The sequence below is a fragment of the Arvicanthis niloticus genome, chromosome 1 (genome assembly GCF_011762505.2).
Source record: "Arvicanthis niloticus isolate mArvNil1 chromosome 1, mArvNil1.pat.X, whole genome shotgun sequence".
Lineage (NCBI taxonomy): Eukaryota > Metazoa > Chordata > Mammalia > Rodentia > Muridae > Arvicanthis > Arvicanthis niloticus.
This window is the reverse complement of record NC_047658.1, coordinates 86991917-87015234: the sequence shown is the minus strand read 5'-3', so window position 1 is coordinate 87015234 and position 23318 is coordinate 86991917. Positions and strand designations below refer to the sequence as shown.

Genomic DNA, 23318 nt, shown 5'->3' with positions numbered 1-23318 from the left:
TTTGGGATGCCAAAGGAAGTTCAAGGGGCTTCTCTGAAGCCAAACCAATATTGTAGGTTGTAGAACTGAGAGCAGAAATCAAATTTCTTAATCAGTGGCTCAGATTTTGTAGTCACCATGCAGATTCTGCTGGCATTACCATTGTGGCCTTAAATAGATCTGCCAACATCACTGCATCAGTTTCTTGGTGTATTTGATGGGGACACCCATGTCTTCCCTGCTAGCATCTGGGAACACATGGAGAAAGTGTGCAGGCAATGTTTGGAGAAACATGCAATGTAGCTGCATCCTGGTTGCAGAGCTTCAGTTCCCCTGTACAGTGGGAATGTTAATTTGGATCTGTCATAGTTACTTTATTTGGCACACTTATATGTAGTGAAATTAAAAGGGCTTCGTAAATACCATTGTCATGACATTCCATATGTAATATAACCTGATACTAACTTACCAAAGAGGACGTGAGACAGGGATATGAATAACTTGCTCCTGATCATGCAGCAAATACTGAGTAGCATTTGAACTTAAGCAAGCTAGCTCTAAAATTTTTACATGATGTTTAGGAGCATTAAATGTGTTTAAGGTGTATTAGGAGTCTTAGGACAATGCTTGCCTCATAGTCATTCAATAAACCAATGGTTCTCAACCTTCCTGATGCTGCAGCCCTCGTGTTCCTCCTACAGTTCCCCATGTTGTGGTGACCCCCAATTATAAAATTATTTTTGTTGCTACTTCACAACTGTAATTTTGCAACCGAAAGGTTGGACTGTGATAAATGATAAGAAGAACATTATCATTAGACTTGCTCCTTTACTATCTTTGGCATAAGCTTTTGCCACATACCCAGACATTGTGTAGTTGATCTTGTCGCTACCCGTTTCCAACAGCTGTAGATTTGACTGGGCTTATAAGCTCTGGCTTCACCATCAGTTCCTGGTGAAAGAGCTGTCCCTACTCATGTATTATCTGTGAGTGCCTTCCACAGGTCTAGATGCTGGATACTGTCAGACTACTGTGATTCCCTCTGGGAAGTACCCAACATGTCTTCAAAGCTCCACAATAAAACACGGCCCAGGTCCATGCTTTGTGGAGAGAACAGGGAGAATGCTGCTGCGTGTAGCTCAGAGCAATAAGAACATTGGCACGATGTAGGAAGGTTTGCTGTTGCAAAGGCTCATGAGGAAATATGAGCTCTTTAGTGATTTCTTAGAACTTGGCTAAGGATGGCAAGAGTGAATGGGCTGATTTCTTTCTGTACAAAGTACCCATTTTTCTTTGGGTGGTGTTCTAATTTTATATTATTGTTGGCTTACACAGAATTAGGTATCATTATGGAAAAGTGTCCTTTTTGAACCCTGGTAACTCTGTGAATCTCACCAATACCTCCTGAGAGTGTTTATAACATTAGGCATCCCTTGTCCTATGTGGTCCATCTCATCCTTGCAGAGAACAGAGGGAGAACATGGGTCCTTACCACATATCCAGAGAACATGCCTATAGGCCAGATGGGCTTCACCCTGATAGCCATGTCGCCTTCCTTGCCAGGGGGCAGGACATTGCCCTGCTCATCTATGACCTGAAGGAAGAGGAAGATTGGATAGATGACCCATAGAAGAGGAGTTAATGCAAACAGTGGTGCGATATTAGAGTTGGTCTAGTTTAGATCGTTTTGTTCTTGACAGGTACCAGAAGTCAAGGGAAGCCAAGAGGCTTAAGCTTGGATTCCTTGTCCACCTGCCAGGTTTTGTGCCAGTAAAATTCTCAGTATGTAGGACCAGAGGAACCTGGCAGGTTGTTCTGGATCTAAGAGTTCATGAGAAACATGTGCCTCCCTTTATCTTTGTGAGCCTCCTCACTTGTAGACTTAGAGACTAAAAATCAAATGTTGTTCTGCTACCTGGACCACTGGCCTTCAGCTATGAGACATTATGCTTGGACACTGACTTCTGTAAAACAGAAGCACTTATGGTGAACAAAGCTGAATACTAAAAGGCATTTCTGTTCAGTTGTCATAATTAAGACATTACTGTAGTAAATGACAAATCATCACACATGAATTAGACATAAGTTGTCATTTCTCTGATAAACAGAAGTCCACATGTAACCCCAGACATATAAATACCAGTTATTAGAATTCAGCTCAAATCAATAAAAAGAGAAAAAAACTTTTATTACAGTACAGTCACTACAATCTAATAAAAACAGAGCATCACCCATTGACAAACAACACAGAGAGTGGTGAAGCTACTTACTTATCATAAGTCAATGGAATTGTGCTGCAATTGGTACCTGCTGACATGGAAGGAAGGGTGCCTAATTGTTAAATTTTAAGCCTAAGTTACAAAACGTTGTGCCAAGTCACTTCTATTTTTCTTTCAAAATCACATTTAATTTTGTAATTATCCAGGCAATTTGTTAGATAAGCAAAATGGCTCCTATTTTCTCTCTTTCTTCCTCCTTTCCCTCCCTTTCTTTCTATTCTCTACCTTTTCAAAAAATAAAAATATTACATTCATTCATTTATTCATTCATTCATCTTATATGTGTGTGTGTGTGTGTGTGTGTGTGTGTGTGCTTGTAGGTTGGAGTTTGTTCTCTCTGTCTACCATGTGAGTCTCAGGAACTAAACATTTATGCATCAAGCCACCACACTGCCCTCCCAAATTTAAAATATTATTTTAATATATCAGTATTGTTTTTTTAAGTTTAAATTTGTTATTTGGAGAATTTCATACACTAAATTTTATTTATGTTATTTCCATCCCTTTCCCCAACTCCTTATCTGTTCCTCTTTATTCCTCTCAAATCATGACCTTTTCTTCTTTAACTACTGTTACATAATACATACATACATACATATACATATACATACAACACACACACATACATACATACATACAACACACACATACATACATACATACATACAACACACACACATACAACACACACACACATACATACATACATACAACACACACACATACATACATACATACAACACACACACACACACATACATACATATATACAACACACACACACGTACAACACACACACATACATACATACATACATACAACACACACACATACACACACACATACATACATACATACAACACACACACACACACATACAACACACACATACATACATACATACATACATACATACAACACACACACACACACACACACACACATACACACACACCATGCTGAATCCATTTAGTATCGCTCAAATATGCTTGTGCTTAGGGTTGAGTTTGGGGGATTGGATAACCAGTTGAGAGACTTGTCCCTGGAGAAAACTGCTCACTTCTGTAGCCACTGATTGCTTCTACTTCCTCACATAGGAGTGGAGCCTCGTGAGATCTTCCCCATTCATGCCGAATAAGGTCATTATGAAGACTTTCTCTTGGTGACTGTAACTGTTAAGATTTCATGGGTGCAGCTCCTTCTGTCACTTCTAGAAGATACTACCTCAGAGGGGGAACCCTGACCCCCTGGCTTTTATAGTTTTCCTGACTCCTCTTCCATGGTGTTTCCCCAGCCTTAGGTGTGTAGGTTTCACTAAAGATGTATCAACTGTGATTGGTTACCCCATGGCCAGTTGTCCTCTGCATGTCAATAACTTGTGTATCTCTGTAGTCGCCTCTATCTATTGCAGAGGGAGGAGAGAGTTATCTGGGGCTTATCTGTGGATATAATGGTAAGTATTTAGAATACAGATAGAAATTATATTGGTTTAGGAAGATGGCAGAAGTAAGTTCTCTAGGATCCACATCCTCTCATATAAACCAGACATAGGTTTATAGTACCAGGCATGAGTTTTTTCCTATTAAGCAGGCTGTAAGTCCAATTACATATCTATTGGTTACCTCTAAGATAAAACTGCCATTATTGAACCACTGGGGATATCTTGCCGGGACAGTACTTGTTTTTAGGTTTTACAGCTGAGTCTGACTATTGATTGCTTTTCTCCCTGGTCAGCTTGCATAGTATCTTCCAATACCATGAGAGCTAGGGCTCAGAAGGAGATTTTTTCAGGTCAGTTTCAGCTTAATTTTTCGAAGTCTGCCCAAAATATATAGTGGCCAAGAAAGAAATTAGGGAAATAACACTCTTTACAATAGTCACGAATAATATAATATATCTTGGTGTAACTCTAACCAAGCAAGTAAAAGGCATGTATGATAAGAACTTCAAGTCTTTGAAGGAAGAAATCAAAGAAGATATCATAAGATGAAATGATCTTCCATGCTCATGGATAGGTAGGACTAACATTGAAAATGGCCACTAAAAGCAATCTACAGATTCAATGCAATCTCCATCAAAATTTCAGAACAATGTTTTTATAGATTTTGAAAGAACAAGTCTCAACATCACATGGAAAAACATCCATTTGATTCCTTGGGACTGATTTAATTATTCTACCTGTGGGTAGCCAGGTCTCCCAGCACCATTTGTTGATGGTCACTGTCTTCCCTCTAGTAAGTCTTTTTGATATCTTTGTCAAACAGAAAATGGCTACAATTATATGCACTTACATTTGGGTCTTCTGTACCATTAATCTCCATGTCTGCTTTTATGCTGGTACTATGTTCTTTACTGCTGTAGCTCTGTAATATAGCCTGAAATTTGGCATGGTAATCCCTCCGGCATTGTTTTTTTTGGCTTAGGGTGTCTTTGACTATCTCGAGTCTTTTTTGCTTCCATATGAGTTTTAAGATTTTTTTCTATTTCTGTGAAGTATGTCACAGAAATTGGGATTGCATCGCATCTATAAAATGAGTTTCATAGCATGGTCATTTTCACAATATTAATGCTACCAATTCATATATATGGGAAATCTTTTCATCTTCTATTGTCTTCCTCAAGTTTTCTCTTCAGAAATTTAAAGTATTTACTGTGGAAAACTTTTACCTCCTTGGTTAGGTTTACTCCTAGGTATATTAAAGGTGGGAATATATGCATGATCTCTTTTTTAGTATGTTGTTGGTGTACAGAAAAATTATTGATCTTTTTAAGTTGATTTTTGGATTCTGACACTTCGCTGAAATGTAGACTATTTCTAGAAGTTCGTTGTTGAAATTTTGGGTATCTTTTATATATAATTTCATATCATATGCAAATAGGGATAATATAACTTCTTTTCCTATTTAATTTTTTTTCTTGTCTTATTACTGCAGTTTATGCTTCTTGTACTCTATGGAAAAGGAGTGGGAAGTGTAAAAAATCATTTTTAAAACTATTTTTCCTTCAGGCCCTTTAGTTCCCAGCAGTAGCAACTCTGAGACTAATTAGTTATTATTAGGTGCCTAAGCTACAGGCTTTGGCTCATTTCCTGACTGCTTGAGACTTATTTAAGTTATTTGATTATTAACTATTCTGTCTACCATGTGATTAGTTACTTCTCTTTCAGTCCTGGCGGGATTCTTCCTTAGGATCTTCTCAGGATCTCCCTGCTGGTCTGTCTCCCATCTTGTCTCTCTTTATGTCTTACTATTTCCTAGAATCCTCTCTCTTCCTGCCAGTGCCCCACCTCCTATTTCCTGCCTCAGCTCATTGGCCATCAGCTTTTTTATTGACAGGTGATACTTATAAGAGATTCTTTCTACAGAGGAGGGTGAACAGCCTTGTCTCATTCCTGATTTTAATCTAATTTCTTCCAACTTTTCTTCATTTAGGGTATTTTGGCCATGGGTTTTTCATATATAATGTTTATTATATTGAGTTTTGTTCCCCCAGTCTTGTTCTCTACAGAACTTTTACCATGAAGTTGGGTTGGATTTTGTCAAAGACTTTTATGCATTATTGAGATCATCATGTGATCTTTAAGTCAAGTTCTTTGATTTATTATATTTATCATTTTAGATATTTTGAACAATGCCTGAGTGTCTAAAATAAAGACAACTTGATCATTGTGGATAATCTTTCTTAAATGAATTTTTGCCCCTATGTTTATCAGCCATATCAATCTGTAGCTTTATTTATTTTGCTGTAGTGCATTTCCCTGGTTTGGGTGTTACAGTTACTATGGATTCACAGGTGTGTGAAAGTGCTCCTTCTGTTTGTATTTTTAAAAGTTTTGGCTACAGTTTTTGTTTGAAAGACTGGTGGAATCCTATCTAGCCCTGGTTTTGTTTGTTTGCTTGTTTTTGTTTTAAGTTGGAAAGTGGGGATTTGGGGCACTCACTTATCTAGGCTAGAATAACAGATACTAATTCAACTCAATGAAAACATAATAAATAAATACAATTCCACACATTAATGCCCACCCCCATCACCCTTAGCAAACCTGTACATCATAATGGGGGAAGGCTGTTCCCAGGTAGCCTGGTTTGACTTTCATTGTCCTAGAAACTCTGCAGGTAAGTCCCTGTGGAGAGACACAGAACAGCAAGCCTCAGGAAGAACCACAAAGTCAGGGAAGGAAAGGTTCAGAAGCAGGTCTCACCTTTGCCCTCAGTTGCTCACATCCCTGTCTTCTCCATTCCCATACCCTGGCTCCCTCCTTTTTCCTGGAACTCAAACTCTAGTGATACTACCAAATGTTTTGTTCAGAAGACAATCTGGTTATTCACCAGGGGAGAGAAATAATTACTCTCCACAAATCCAATTAGATGGGCAGAATGAGTTAGAGTGACTAAAATCAGCAGTAACAGATCACACATTTTAAAATTGGAGGAGAAGCAATGGTCTTAACACAGAGGAATGGTAAATGCTTGAATAAGTGGATGTGCTAAATACTCTAAGTGATCATGACATGTAGCAAACAGACATAGAAATATTATACTGTAGGGGTAGGGTACAGTCTGGTGGTAGAATAATTGCCTAACATGTACAGGCCCCTGGGCTTGGTTCTCAGTTGCAGAGGCAGAGGGGCAGAGGGGCAGAGGGGCAGAGGGGCAGAGGGGCAGAGGGGCAGAGGGGCAGAGAGAGGCAGAGGGGCAGAGGCAGAGGGGCAGAGAGAGAGGCAGAGAAGCAGAGAAAGAGGCAAAGAGGCAGAGATAGAGAGGCAGAGGTAGAAGAGGAGAAGGAAGAGAAGAAGAAGAAGAAGAAGAAGAAGAAGAAGAAGAAGAAGAAGGAGGAGGAGGAGGAGGAGGAGGAGGAGGAGGAGGAGGAGGAGGAGGAGGAAGAGGAGGAAGAGGAGGAAGAGGAGGAAGAGGAAGATGAGGAGGAGGAGGAAGAAGAGGAAGAGGAGGAGGAGGAGGAGGAAGGAAGAAAGATAGAAGAAGAGGAGAGGAAGAGGAAGGGAAAGGAGAAGGAAGAGGAGGAGGTGTCAAAAGAAGAAGAAAAAAGGAAGTGAGGAGGAGGATGAAGGGGAGGGGAAGGAGGAAAAATTTTATGTTCAGTTCTTATGTGTCACGTAATTATTTAAAAATATGAACTCACCCATCTACAATCTGAGAGGACCACACTCATAGTAGGAACAGTTTGCTTGAATTCTAAAATGAACCCTGCCCTCCGAGTGGCTATAGTACAGAGAAGGCCCCTCTGCACATATCCTTGTCTGGATTGACAGCAGCCCTTGCTGGGTGTGCTCTCCTTTCACTGTTGTCCTCACTTGTGTTTGCAAGGTCTTCCTGACTGCTTCATGTCATAGTGTGACAGTGTTACCTTCAGTCTACTGGGGGAACACTACCAAGGGGGACATTAGCCAGAGAAGGAAAGTAGGTGAGAGAGCAGAGTGGAGGAGAGAAAAATAAGAGATGCCTCAAAAAGGAGCAGGTCGAGTTGGGGAACACAATCTCCAGGCTATTCTGATGAGATGGTGCAGATATATGTTGGGTGCATGCTGCCCATCAACTCCAAGATGTATCAGCAGAGCAGAGATGGTAGGATTTTACTGGCTTGTCCCTCCCCCTTGCCTCTGTCTGAGCAGCCTAACATATATGAGGGTATCAGTTTTCTGCTAATGTGTGGTTCCATCACAGAGGACTTCCATGATCATTTTGTCTGAATGAACAGCTGTTGTGCTTTGGTTGCCATGGTGATGGTGTTGAAGATGGAGCCTCTAAGGAACTGTTAGGTCAGTAAGAAGAATTAAGGCTTTTCTGATGGGACTGAGTGGTGACTCCAATCTTAGACTTTCCAGCCTTCAAAACTATGAACCAAAATATCTACTTTTCTTTATAAATCAGCTAGCCTCAGGTATTAGGTTATAGCAATACAGATCAGACTAAGCTGTGCTGACTTTTTCTACTTTGTGAGTCCTTCTTTTTCCCATCCTTTATTCTCACAGTTTCACCTCCTATCTTTAGATAGATGAGAATGAAGGATAGAGGAGAAAGAGAGAGAGAGAGAGAGACAGAGACAGAGAGAGACAGAGAGAGACAGAGAGAGACAGAGATCTGAATCTAATTTCTTCTTTTCTTATAGCGGGTCTTTGCTACTTTGTGGGTTCTTTTTTCCCACCCTTATCTCTATCCCTCTGGTTTCAATCCTATCACTAAATAGGAGAAAAAAGAGAGGTGGTGGGAAAGATATAGAAATCTCTAATTCAATTTCTTTATTCTTTGAGCATGACTAACAAACCACAAATATGTCCCTGCAACACACACCAAATGACCAACAACCACCAACCTCACCTATTGTGTTTATGTACTCTCTGAAAAATTCTCAGAATTCCAAATATTATACAACTGCAGAAACTATCTGCAACTGGCAAAATCATGCCTCTACTGGAGCATGAGGCAAATCATAGTCAGCTTCTATGAAGCAGCCCTATATCCCCACACCCGGGATGAAAATGAAACTGTATGCCTAGAATATTTCTATGTCTTCTAAAGAACCCAAAATTCCAGAATTCCCACTACACTAAGCCTCTAGCTCTTGACTACTCTTTGCCTTTTTAAATAACCCTTTTCATCACCTATCATGACATCTATTGCTTGATTTTCTGTCTTCCTCCCCTGCTAGAATACAATCCCCATGAAATCAAGAACATGATCATTTTGTTCCCATTGTAGATGTTCAATAAATATTTCTCAACCAAAAGAATGATACACTACTTTACAGTAACCCGGGTATCAAATAGAATCTGAAGTCCAGCAGGTGCACTCAGCCCATGGTTCCCTGGGGAGCAGATACCGTTTCTGTCTGGCCATAGAATTCTCGGATTTCCAGTCCTGTCTTGGCTTTCCAGTTCTCCAGAGTCTCCGGGAGAAGGGTCTCTCCTCCACTGAAGCAGCTATGCAGATGTGGGAACTTGTAACTAAAGAAGAGAGTTTATTTACCTTTAGTTTCATCGGAACCGAAGTCTACCCAGGCTTGGAGCTGAGTTCTGGGTGCTGTGATGGTGTTCCTGGCTTTATATAGGCTAAATATGTCCATCTTAATAGGTAGAGGGTTGGGTCTAGAGGCTTCTACCAATCCCCTACAGGTCCATCACCTGGAAAGATCCTCTTGTAGCAACATCCGGTAAATAAGGGGAGCACACACCAGGCTGTTGATGGGATAGCTGGAAAGTACCTATGAAGAGAAAGCCCTCTGAGACACTGCTCATTAGACAAGATGCCAAATTCACCATGTCAGTCATGACTTTTTGAGTTTTAGTGATCCCGACTGAAATCCTAGCTTGTCTGTTGTATTTTAGAATTAACAGGTCTCATAATTCTCACACATTCCTAAAACACATCAGAGGAATGAACACAGATAAAAAAAAAAAAGGTCCAAGATGCGTTTGCAACAGTTTTGTCAAAGCCTGGCTGGTTCTTGCCACTCAGTTTAAGACTTATCCTCATAATCCCCTACTCTTCCCCACCAAAGTCTTAGCAGGGGGAATAGACCAGATGCTGCAGCAAATGAATTATGTGATCTTCACCTAGTGACTTAACCTTCTGGAACCAGGTTTATTATAAGCTATTTCCATGAAAACCACTGTGAAAGACAATTCTTGAAAGGCATGGAACTGAACGCTTCCTCAAGCAGTTCCTACAGTGACCTCATGCAGTATGTACTGTGATCCTGTTTATGGACCCGAGCCTTGCAGGGCTAAGGAGATTGTGAGCAACTGGAGAAGTCAGTATTTGCCATGCATTATGGAATGCTGTCCCCCTCACCATACTTGTTTTGTGCAGAACTGAACAATGATCTAAGCAAATGTCTAGAAAAAAATAAAGAACATGTAAGTATCATACAATCGTGTCCTGCATGTGTAACTGACAACTCTAGCTGTGCTGTCTTATATTTTTGCAATAAAAATGAAAGTGTGTTTATTGTTTGTTAGTATGTGGTAGTAAGCAGCGACAACATGCAGATTTTTTTAATGACTATCTCAGATTATACAGGAAAAGGAATCAATTCTCTCTCTCTCTCTCTCTCTCTCTCTCTCTCTCTCTCTCTCTCTCTCTCTCTCTCTCTCATTCCTCTCATGTAAATTCCCCCAAACTGGACAAAAGCAAATACCCATCTGTAATATGATGGAAAAGAAATGATGGTTCATTTCTAGATACATTCTTAGAATGGAACGCTACACAGCAATTAAAAATAAAACCAAACTTCATATACATGAAAAAATATAGATTAACCTCACAAAGAAATTGGCTGAGGAAAATAAACCAGACACAGAAGATAGTTGCTCCTACAGCTAAGTGAGAGAAAGAGAGAGAGAGAGAGAGAGAGAGAGAGAGAGAGAGAGAGAGAGAGAGAGAGAAAGAGAAATTTAAGCTAGCAGAAGTCAAAAGAGTGAAGACATGGCCATGGGGGGGCATAGGCACCTTCTGCAGCTATGGAAACACTTGAGGTTTGTATCTGGTGATGGTTATATGTGTGTATGATATAAATCATACATCCTATACACTGGATAGAGCAATAGAAACCATAAGAAAGAATGAGACTCTCTGTTCTTCTCACCTCTCACTTTCCCCTCCTCTGCTCTCTCCTCCCTCCTTCCCCACCTCTCCTCCCAAGGAAACAGCAAGAAACATGCCTACAAGCCAGCATGAAGTGCCTTGTTAAGCAGGCTAACCCCTATTTCACCATGATCATCTTCCATCTCATCCTTCAGAAGTGTGGGAAGCATCTGCTCTGTGGCTGTGTGAGCCTCTTAGTCTGAGGCATTTCTGTGCAGTAGTCTAAGCTGACAGAGGCAGTGTCTGACCCATGTAAATGATCTTCCAACTGTACATTAGAATTGTGGCTTTCCATACATTTTAACTATTGTTTTGTGTTATGCCACAAATAAATAAGGAAATATGAAACACACACACATGAATAGACACACTCATGCATGTACATAGACACATACACACACAGAGACACACATGCATACATACATGTGTGTGAGGAGGATGATATTACTTTTCATCTTGTTTTCTGAGATCTGACATCAAGGGAAGTGCTTCTTTCTTGGGAGAACCACCAACTAGTCCCATCTCCTGAATGCAAGTCATTCATTAATGTATGCATTCATCTCTCCCCCTAGACCATGAGCTTTGTTAGATGGGTGCAAGCTTCTGTCTTGCTTCCTGCTGTCTACTGCTCATCCATGTGGCTGGGATTTAGCAAAAGTTTTATCAACTAAAACTAACTGCAATAACCTGGAGTGTGCAAATCTGGAATTTACTCTGACCAACCAATGCAAATGGTCCTCTCTTACCTTTAGAATGGTTTGTGCATCAAACTTTGGCAAAAGATGGACAAATATACACGCTCCCAATACCCAAGGTTCCAGAAATGTGGCTAAAATGTTCAGTATCCAACCCGTGTCTGAGATGGTCCAGACTATTTCAGAAGTACTCAGGCCTGTCCAGCTGCTGAAAATACAGAACGTAGGCATACAGAGATGAGTGTATATCAACAGTAGAGTGCTTGAGGGGCTGGTGGGGGGAGGGTTAGATGTGGGTATGCAGTGTGTGTGAAAGTGTGGGAGTGCTCTACAAACTGTTACCCTAGAAGATACAATTTAGCAGATAATTGGGTTTTACTCTCACCTTCTTCCCAATACTAGGACACTGGTTGACAATCAGAATCACCCAAAAAAAAAAGCTTACTAACAAAAGACATCAAAGGAAACATTCTTGTGTGTGTGTTGATGTGTGCATGTGTGTACATGTCAGATGTTCTTATCTATCACTCTCCACCTTGTTCTTTGAGACAGGGTTTCTCACCAAGCCTGGAGCTCACTGATTGGCTGGGCTGGCTTGCCAATGAGCTCTGGGGAGCTCTTATTGGCCATGTTCTTCTAGTGCTGGGATTACAGACATGCATCACCACATGTAGCTTTTCTGTGGGTGCTAGAGATCTGAGTCCAGGTTCTCACACTTGTACAAGCACTTTGCTCAGTGAGCCCAGGTCCTCAGCTTCCAGGTCAACATATGACAGTCTTGGCAACTTCAAGTTTGTTGAGTAGGCCTTTGGTTCTCTTTGCTCCAAGTACCTTGAACTGTTTGAAAACAGCTGCAGTACTGGAAAAACCTGTCTCCTTTCTTTCACCAGGGCAGAATAAGAGGCCCCAACCCCTTGTCAAAGCAAAGATGTAGGATAGACAGGAAGAACAATCACACACACACACACACACACACACACACACACACACACATACACACACACACAAACACACTGAAGATGCTTGATCTCTTTAGGAAATTAAGCATATTGGAACCTATACAGGATGGTGGTACTGCAAAGTAGTATCTTAGTTTCAAAAGCAATTTATTACATGCCCTTAAAGTTGTATTTTATTTTAGCTCATTTATTAAATTATTTATTTTATGTGCAATTATGTGCATGTATGTGTTCATGAGGAGGGCACACACTCCTGTGTTTACATATGTGTCTGTTTGTTGAGGTCAGAGATGAATATCAGGTATTGTTCTTATATCCTACCTTAATTTTGAGATACTGTCTCTCAATGCCTGCCCTGGAGTTTACAAATTAGGCTAAGCTCACCAGCCTGGGAGTCTCAGGAGGCCACCAATCACCACCTCCAGGATTTAGCATTACAAATGTGGGCAACCAAACTCTTTTTTAAAATGTGAATTCTGGGGTCCATAGTCCTATTACTTGTGTGACAAGAACTTATGAAGCTAGACTCCTCTCTCCTGACTAATTTAGTTTTCTGATGCAGTTGACTCACAGGTAGGACATTTATGCTTTTAAAAAGGTTTTTTTTTTTAAACCTTAAGATACTTTCTGCTCTAATAATAAGGTTACAATTGCAGTAGGAAACGAACACAAAGATCTGTATCCATTAGCTCATGAAGACCTTGGCACTGTACCTTCTGACTCTACAGGTCAAAGTTATCTAGTAATGAAATCAGTGCTGTCATGAGGCCTATGTTCTAGAAACTCCCATAACACAGTTCATCTCCTTTCTCTAACGATCCTTTTCACATGAATGAATTTGCAAAGTAATTTGTTGCTGGCAAACAGATGTCCTCCTGGAATCCGGGTACCATTAAAGCAAATTGTCAGAGAACCCCAAAGACAAGGTAGAGAGCATCTTGGAAGAAGACTTTTGCACCCCATTGCTATCCATTCATCCTATTAGTGTGGCTTGACACAAGGAAGTGGCATTGAGACCTTGTGTTGTCTAAAATAGAAATGTCACACCAAAGAGTCTCCAGTATGTGAAGCCTGGCCTTTTTAGCCTTCCTTCTTGGTTGTCTTTCTAGAAGTCTCCAGGGAAGATCAGACCTGACTTCAGAACAATTGTTATGAATCTACTGAAGGAAAAGGCTCAGCTTACCTAGCATCCATCTTGGCCTTGATGCCCAGGCTGCAATGGGAGTGTTCTGCCATCTTGGGAGGGCCACTGGTCCCACTAGTGAAGTAGATGGCAGCTGATTCTTGGCTTCCTGTCTCCACACACTGATGAATGGTGGATGCATCCCTACAGGAATCAGAAAGTCAATGTCTCAGATCTAGCCTGGATACTGATGACACTGGATACTGTGACCCATCGTCTCTCAGTAGCCCTCAAGCTGACAAGGGCTAATCAGATGGCCTGTCTCTGAAGGGAAGCATTCATGATAACATGGTGGTAACATTCATGGATTCATGCATGATTCAGACTTAGCACGTTGTCAACTATGTGAGTTTGTACAAGTTACTTAACTTCTGTGAGTCTCACTTTCCATATCTGTGAAATGGGGTCAAGAAAACCTGTCTCAGAGAGTTAAGCTAGAAAGGAAACTCTACAACGAAGAAAGCAAGGGCATAAGAAGCAGGGACTTAATGTTAATTCAATTGTTGTTGGGCCTCAGAATGATACCAGGGACACAGAAAGTGGGCAGTTAGTTTTCCAAGTGTTTAAAAAAAACTTATTTATTTGTATTTTATGTGTATGGGTGTTTTGCCTGCCTTTATGTATATGTACAACATGTCTGTGTTACTGTGGAGGCCAGAAGAGGACATTGGATTGCCTGGAACTGGAGTTACAGACAGTTGTTAATCTGCATATAGATGTTGAGAATTAAACCCAGGTCCTTGGGAAGAGCAGAGCTAGTCTCTCCAATACTCCACACGGTTTCTTGACACTCACTTTTATTCTCTGCTGAACCTACAAGTTATTAAGGCAATCTTTCTAGTGTCTTGAATTTGAATCTTTAAAAGCTGGTGTTTCATTGTTTATTTTATGAAAATTATTTCAAAGATCATGACAGTAGAAAGGGAGGAAAACCTTTATGTTCTCCCTAAATGTATCCTAAGGCATGTGTCTCTAATGGACTGATTTCAGACATGTGGCAAGAATCCCATTTATGCAGCCAGTCTTGGTATGAAGTTATGGAAGGACCACTAATCTGAAAAGTGTCTCCTAGGGATACAGAATGTGAGAAGAGCCTGAAAGTCAGTGTACCAGGCATCTCTGAGGTTGGCTTGTATATTGTTGCACCCACCTCACATTTGATCTATGGTTGTGGTGAATAGTTCTAGATGCTTTTCAACCACATTCAGTATGTAGTATGTGTATGTATATCTGTGTATTTGTATGTGCCTGTGTAGTGTGCTTATGTAATATGCATTTTATGTGTCTCTACCACGTGTCTGTCTGTCTGCATGTATGTATGTATGTATGTATGTATGTATGTATGTATATGTGCCTGTATAGTGTGTTTGTGTGCATATGTGTGTTTGTGTGTGTGTCGTATTTATGTATGTGCTAAGCACACACCTGCATGTGAACACTCAAAGGCCACAGGTATCTCCGCTACTGCACTCTGCATATTGCCTTGAGACAGGGTCTCTCAACGAAGTGGAATCTAAGCTTTAGGCAAGGTGAGGCTGGCCTGTGAACTTTTGGGGTCTGCCTGTCTTTACCTCCCAATGCTAGAGTTACAGGCATGCACAACCATACTGGCTTTTTACATGAATGCTGGGGATTTAAATTTGGTCTCATGATCGTACAACAAGTTCTGTTATCCACTGAGTCACATCCTTAGGCCCTTAGTCTCCCTGGGGGATTTTTTTTTTAAATGCTACTGTGGCATGGGATTCTGGACCTGCAAGTATAAAAGCCCAGAAATGTGAGGTAATAATGTCCCTTAAGACCATCAACAAATGAATGTCAGTCCTTTGTTAGAAAATCTGTGCAGGCATTCTATGTGCTTTCTGGGAGGTGTCTGAATGCCTGGCTCCACCCACCTTTGGATAGAGTCCACACTAAACACTTGCTTTTGCTTTTCTTTTTTCACTACCTCACTCCCCTTAGACTTACACTGTTCACAACTCTTACAGTTTCTTGATTGGATTTCTAGTTTGGGTGAAAACCTGGCTAAGGCAAGAGATACTCACTTTAGCAGTGCCTTGAAGTTTAGCCATCCTTCTCGGTTTTTTTCAGACACCAGCAACTTGATTTTCAGAAAAGAGCAGTCAGGGGCCACAGCATCCACTTCCTGAGCCACTTCGTCCCCAGCCACGATGGCCCTGGCCTTGGATGACCGCAGCCTGTAGAGTATGTCCGAGGACTTCATCTGGACGGTTCCAGGCATGAAAACAAGGCCTAAAGAAGCCAAATAGTTTAAAGACAGCTAGGAATGGAATTGTCTTCTTCCCCAGAGAAGGGCTGTGCACAGCCACGGGGGTGGGGGAACAACAGGAAGGGCAGGTGGGAGGACCAATGGAGAATAAGGACAACCGATTCTATGGGGGTTTCTTTGGGGAGAGCAGGCTACAGTTCTCTGCCCTCCATTTCCTTCACAAGGGAGAGTGCCCAGCCTGTGTGGGCAGTTACTAACCAGTCCGCATGCAGCCCAGCGTCACCAGCCACCACTCTGGGACTCGAGCAAGCACTACTGCCACATGGTCCCCACGCTGCAGGCCACAGGCCCCTGAGAGAACATTGGCTGTCTGTTTACTGATTTCACTCAGTTCTCTGAAGCTCCACTTTATTTCTTCTCCACTGCCATTCATCCACCATAGGGCTGGACCTGGAGATCTCTTGCCAGCCTGAAGAAAAAGAAGGCCTGGTGATCAGAAGACTTATGGGGACACGAGAGGTAGGACACTGGAATGTGTTGGGATAATCTTCTTGTACACTGTGTAAAGCTTGTTTCTGTATTATTCAAATGTTGATTTTTGTACCAGCAGAGTGCTGAGTACTGTCTAGACTTTGGTATTGTTATTTTTATGAAGCATCACCTGTTTCGGTGTTTTGTAAAACATCTTCTCCATCACCTGATTGGTTTAATAAAGAGCTGATGGCCTACAGTAGGGCAGGAAAGGAAAGATGGAACATCCAGGCAGAGATAGGAACTCTGGGAAAGGATCGGGCATGGGCACACATGAGGAGGTGGGGGGGGGGGAGTTCTCCATTTCTCCAGCTGGACACGAAGATGGAAGGAACAGGTGCCCAAGACTGTGTGAGAGAGAGAGCTAACGGGCCATGTGGCAGCTGTTGACAAGTATAGATGGTTAACTAAGTTATATAAGCTAGTGGGAACAAGCCCTATAAGGCCTAATCTTTCATTAATAATAAAAGGTTTCCATGTCATTATTGGGAGCTATCAGGTTAAGGCGGTATTAGGGACACAGCAAACAAAACAAATTGCAAGTCTAGGGGTAGGCTTGTCAATCTGAGGACATCCACACACAATTAAAAAGTGTTGAAAACCCTCAAGTTATTTTTTAAATATGGGTTTGGCCTATTGATACTATATTAAAACAGAGACTTTTAATATGCATGTTTAAAAAATAACAACTAAAACACATAATATTTTACTGTGATAGATAACGTGATTGGCAGCTCGATTGGCTTGAAGATGCCTATGAGATGAGTAGAATGCACCTCTCAGGTGTGCCTGTGGGATTCCATGTGAGCAGAGTGTACCTCTCAGGTATGTATATGGGATTACATGCTTGTCATGTAAACTGTAGGACCTGAGTTCCACTCCCCAGAACACGTTACCAAAAAGCAGGTCGTGGTGACACACTCTTGTAATTCATACACTGAGGAGGTGGAGACAGGCAGATCCCTGTGGCTTGCTGTTCGGTCAGTCTAGAGTACTCAGTGAGCTCCTGGTCAGTGAGAGACCCTATGTCAAAACCCAAAGTGATGGAGCTGAGGAAAGGGATATGAGGCTGACCTCTGGCATCCGGTTGCACTCACACATTATAAACACATATACATGTGCGAATATTAGTGCATGCAGTACATACATGCACACGGAGACAAAGAGACTCAGTCCCTTCCTCTGGATTGAAACAGTCCCTTGTAGGACAGGAGAGGCTCAGGAGCTCATGAGACTAACAGACAATGAAGCCCAAGTCTACAAGACGCACAGGCACATGAATCTTCAAGGAGCCAGTTCAGGCTGTTATAGCTAAGTAGTAAATGGCTAGTTGTATAAGGAACACCACTGATACATGCTGAGAGGGCTTCTCAGTGACACATGTCCCCTTGTGTTGCTCATGCTCCTGTAACTCCTTACCCACACTCTAGTAACTAACCCTAAAGGCTTATTGTTTCACTAATCTTGACTTAGATCGGATCAGTTCTTTGGCCTGTCATCACACTGGATGGGATGATCAGCAAGTCTTCCAGGAAGAGTCAGACCATAACCTTGAACCTGTGTTTCAACTTCAACAGAGAGGATGGTGCAATCACCGCTGTGCTAAGGTTGTGTCCCAGAGCCATGACCTCAGAACAACATCATTGTCACAGCTCCCTTTGGGCATCCCTATGGGATTCTCTTGCTGATTAAGTCCAGCCTTTCTCCTGCCTTAGCCTGGATGAGACAGTTCAGCCCCTTGAATTGTATTTCTGGTGAAGGTAGTGGTGAGCTGGTAGGGACTGGAACTAATAGATGGATATGAAACTTGGAGCTTTCTACAGCCCTTCCCCCACACCTACCCCATCTCTGGGCCTGAAGCCCTTTTCTACTCTGTTGAGTGGGCATCTTACTCACACACCTCAATGGCTGGGACATGTGGCCTAGTTTTCTGAGAAGACTGGTTAAGCCTTGGGTTGTTGGTTTCTTTCTGTGATCATGTTAATCAGAAACACCTTGATGTATCTTGTAGCTTGTGCATTCAGAGGATTCTGTAAGTATCCCTTGGCTGTGTTGACTCTGAGCATGTGTAAGGTAAGGCTGTGTCATGGCAGGGGGAGTGTGTGACAGAGGTTACTCACTCTGTGACAGATAGGAAGCAAAAGAGAGAAACAGAGACTATAGACAAAGAAAAACTTCAGTATGTCTTCAGTAGCCTGTTTCCTCTAGTCCCACTACGTAAAACCTCTACCACCTCCCAAACCATCATCACCAGCTAGAGACCAATTTTTTAAAATTTTATTTTATATTTTATTTACATTTAAGATGCCATCCCCTTTCCCCATTTCCCCTCCCTAGAAAACCCCTGTCCCATACCCCCCTTTTCCTTTTGCTTTTATACAATTTTTTAAAAATGTTAATCAAAGGATTTATAAGTTTGGTAATGCTCAATCAGAAGCATAACCCAATACCCAACCTAGATATATAAACTATCTTTGACTGGTGGAGACTTGTGAACATCTGCCTCCATGCCCCCTCTCTCTTTCTCTCTCTCATCACCTAGCTTCTCCTCTCCTTCATCTTCTCTCCTTACTCCATCTTTTCCTCTCAGTACTCCTTCCCACTTAGCTCCTCCTACATATCACTCTTCCTGTTAAAGTAAAACTTTTCTCTCAAAATACAGTTAGAGCATACTTATTCCTAATTGTACCAGTGAGGTACAAGATAGTCCTAATACCCAGTCCATCATTTTGTTGACTAACCAGAACCTCTGTCATCTCTTCTAACTAAAACACTTACTTTTGATCCTGGCTTTTTTTTTTTTTTTTTTTTTTTTTTTTTTTTTTTTTTTTTTTTTTTTGCTTTAGAATGAATGTCAGCTGAAAACCATCTACTCAGATCTTTTCTCTCAAAGTAAATAGCCAGGATTGGCTATGAGACTATAGGTCTTCAACCCCGTCAGAACAGAGACCAAATTTTTAAACTAAGCTTATGGGGTTACTACTGTAACAGGGCCTCAAACCTTAGCACAACTGACTCCATGATGAAAGTTCCATTCTGGCTGTAAAATTCAGCATGTAGAGAGAAACACTTGCCAAAATTAAAACAAAGACATAATCTGTCAAAGTCTATATCATTCTGGGAAAGTCTCAAAATGTCCTAACCTTGCTTTTTAGCTTCTGTAGTTCTCTGTTTTTGGCTAACTGTTCTTATTAACTGAAGTATGTCAACCTAGAGAATGTTTTTTGTGCTTAAAAGCTCACCCTGAGAATGACTCCGGGATACACTGGGATCCCAAACACCCAGTGTAGCTGTGGCTGGCTAATAAAGACTTTCTATTATCTTAGACCCATGTCTGAGCAGTCTTCTCTGGTGAACACCTCAATGTTTCTGAAAGCCCCAGAGAAATCCCAGAGACCATATCTTGAGACACTGGAGTCTCAGAGCCTCTTAGAAAAGGAAAGAGTGCCATTGTCAGGGGACTCATAGGGGGCGTGCAACTTGAGATGTTCCAGGCTCCCCGGAACTCCCTTTGATCATTTGTTGCCTAGCATTTCAGATGACCCTGACACCTCCACCACAATAAGAAACAAACTGGAAAGTCACTTGGTCAGTCACCTCTAGAGGTAAGTCTGGTTAAGGTGCCTTCTATTTGGCTTCTGATCCAGTGTCCAGGATCAGTGTGAGAGTTTTCTTGTCTGCTCAGGTGTATGAATGTGTGATGGCCCCTGATGTTCTCTCTCTCTCTCTCTCTCTCTCTCTCTCTCTCTCTCTCTCTCTCTCTCTCTCTCTCTCTCTCTCTCTCTCTCTCTCTCTTCCCCCCTCTGTGTTTGTGTCTGTGTATCTGTGTGTCTTTCTATGTGAGTGTCTCTGTGTGGACACACTTCTGTTTGTCTTTCTCTATATGTTTCTGTCAGATATCTGTTTCTCTGCATTGACCAGTAGTTATCTCTGGTGTGAGAATCCACTGGCTTAAGAACTATGCCCTCTTGCAAGAGGACCTGAGTCCTTTTGCTTCTGCAAGAGGTCACCAGAGAAACCCCAAAGGCCCCTCCATCTGTTACACTCCAGGAGCAGTCGCTCTTGCATGTTTTGTTGCTGGACTCCTGCTCTTGGTTAGGGTTAACCTAATTCCTGTGTGAAGGTGGAGAGGAGTTGGGTGTCTCATCCAGGGCCCCCTGCCGTCTAAGAAGAAAGCACACAAGGAGGGGAAAGAGTCCCCTAGGTGAGCATTCCCTCTGCTCTGTGCCTGCTCTAAGCAGCCCCAGGGAAGGGGAAAATTCCCCTGAGCTGAGCTGAAAGGAAAAAAGAAAGTTCTACTCCTTTCCCAGTTATGATTTATGTCTCCTTTTAAAGCAGTGATCTGTAAAACCCTTTATTCTCTGGGGAAAAAAAAAGTAAAAATAATTAAATAAATAAACAAAAGGCCCCTGGGCTGGGCAAGGCCATCACTGCTAAACAGCACAGCCTGGATAAGACAAATTTTTCCTTCTGTGTAACTAACACTGACCAAACAGACTTTAAACAACTTTTGATGGGTCCCTTTTTAAAGGATTAAAGATAGCTACTAAAAGGATTTCCTTTGTCACTAACTTGTCCCCAGATGTTAAAAAAAAGTTTAAATTTTTTTAAAGGTATAACTAGGTCCCAGTTGTTGGAAGTACCCTAAAGGGTGTTTAACAACAGAGAGCTGAATGGGACAAGGTCTTTTACATAACTGAAAGCCACTGTCCCATTCCCTCATGACGAAACACAGTGAAACTTACAGAGACCCAGCAAAGTTTGGGTGTTTCACCCTCACATAGGGGATTAAAGAAATCAATACCTCAGGATTGCTTCAACACCAAGCTCCTATAATTGTTCAACTACCCAGTTCAGCTACGTCTTTCCAAATTAAACAATACTCTATGACCCTGGACACATAAGGGAAAGTTGCAATTTTATTGCCTAGCTTAAAGAGACAGACATCTTGGTGCCCAGTCAGTCACCTTGGACTGTATGTACCTCTCCTGCCTGTGAAGAAACCTGGGACCTTTGATTCTCATGAGTCTGGTTCTTCCAGAGAATCAGGTATACATGTTCTTTGACCTGAGATATATATTCTCCAGCCTCTCATTGGAGAGGTGAGTTGACCCATCTTTGCTTTTACATGGACAGGCCCAGAGGGAGGTTACCATGGGCAACTTACCTGGACCAGTTGCCCCAGGAATTAAAGACACTAAATGCAGATTTCCTGGCATTCTGTCAGAAGTTTCCTGGGAAGATAGATTACAAAAGGGCCACCAAGGGACTGCTGCCAGAGTTGTAGACCTTAAGCTATAGAATGTCAGCTAAGAAAATTCAACTTTGTGTATCAGAGGCTACCCATCTTTGCTACCAGCTGAAGGAAGGCAAAAGGAGCCTGTCTCAGAGTAGTATTGCTGCCATCCTTCAAATCCCAACTCCAAAGACTAAGAGACGGGTTCGAGGTTCCTAGGTAGAGTTGGATATTGCTGCCTCTGGACAGCAGAGTTTGTGGAAATAATACGACCTCTATACACAGCATGGAGTAAGGGACTAGTTCTCTAATCTGGACTGAGTCTAAACAAGAGACATTTGAGGCTTTAAAAACAGCTATGACAATGGCTTCATCCCTAAAGGAGTTTTAACAAAAACTTTGGGGCCATGAAATGCCTTTTGTGGTTGAACCCTGTGGCCACAGAATGGCCCAACTGTTTAAGAGCTGTGGCAGTTACTGCTAGTTTAATAAAATAAAGCAAACAAGTTAACACTGGGTCAGGATCTTATCCTCACAACACCTATGACACAATTATGACCCTCCTGAAGAAGTCCAGAATGCTGGCTGTCTAATGATGGTGTGACCCCCATACCAGGTTTTACTCCTGGAACACACTTGAATCCAGTTTGAGAAACCCAGCACCATCAAGTCAGCTGCTCGATTGCCTGATGACAGTGGTACTCATCCATAACTATCAGGAGGTGAAAGATGAAAGCAGGTATGCAGGAACTACAATAGTTACTTTAACTGAAATAATATGGGTACACACCAAGTACCTCAGCTAAGAGAAGAGAACTGATTGCTGTGACCCAGGCTCTCAGATGGGGAAAGGAAAGTTGACCACAGTATACATGGACTGTCAGTGCTATGCTTTTACTACCAGCCATGTCCACAGTATAATCTAGAGAAAAACAAAAGAGTCTCTTATTACTAGAAAGGGGAACATTAAAAAATCTTGGCCCTCCCAGAGGCTGTTTGTCTTCCTTCACCAATTGCTGTCCTCTAATCGCAGGCTGATGTCTTGGCTGCCTGACAAATGGCCCTAAGACCACTAGGACCTATGGATATTCTAATATCATATCATGCTGCCTGAGACACAGCTGGAGGACCGTGATAACTGACCCAGGCTACTCATCTGGGGTCTACAAAACTTTCTGAGTTGCCCAGACTAAGGTATGTTATACAAAATGGACAACTTAGTGCCCTAACAATTGGTGTGGGGGCTGACTCTGACTCTGTTGCCTGGCATTGGACTCCCTACCCCTAACAGGATTGCCTGGTTGGGCCTCAGTGGGAGAGGAGTTGCTTCGTCCTGCTAGGACTAGATGTCCCAAGGTGTGGTGGTACCCAAGGGAGCTTCCCCTTTTCTGAGGAGAGGGGAAGGGGTCAGTGGGGAGAGGAATTTGTAAGGATGGGGCTGGAAGGAGAGGAAGCAATTGGGATGTAATGTGAATACAAAAATAAATTACGGAAAGGAAAAGAGTTGAAAAATTACTCGGTAATTTTTAAAAATAGCTTTTCAGGGTTGGTAGAAGCATTTCTCCTCTGCTCAAATAGTAGCTAAAAGCCTCTCCAGGAACTGGTCCCATGATTTAGCCGCTCCCT

At 41.9% G+C, this 23318-nt stretch overlaps 1 protein-coding gene across 1 annotated transcript in view; it reads right to left on the bottom strand.

The window, feature by feature from the left end:
- Positions 1-23318, bottom strand: part of Acsm2b (acyl-CoA synthetase medium chain family member 2B) — a 40304-nt gene that overhangs the window by 11576 nt on the left and 5410 nt on the right. The window contains exons 3-10 of the mRNA XM_034513735.2: positions 16184-16394; positions 15741-15948; positions 13696-13839; positions 11605-11761; positions 9397-9476; positions 9096-9219; positions 6301-6381; positions 1472-1573 (exon numbers count right to left, since the gene is read on the bottom strand). Coding sequence (XP_034369626.1) covers positions 1472-1573; positions 6301-6381; positions 9096-9219; positions 9397-9476; positions 11605-11761; positions 13696-13839; positions 15741-15948; positions 16184-16394 — 1107 coding nt within the window. The remainder of the gene's footprint in view (positions 1-1471; positions 1574-6300; positions 6382-9095; positions 9220-9396; positions 9477-11604; positions 11762-13695; positions 13840-15740; positions 15949-16183; positions 16395-23318) is intronic.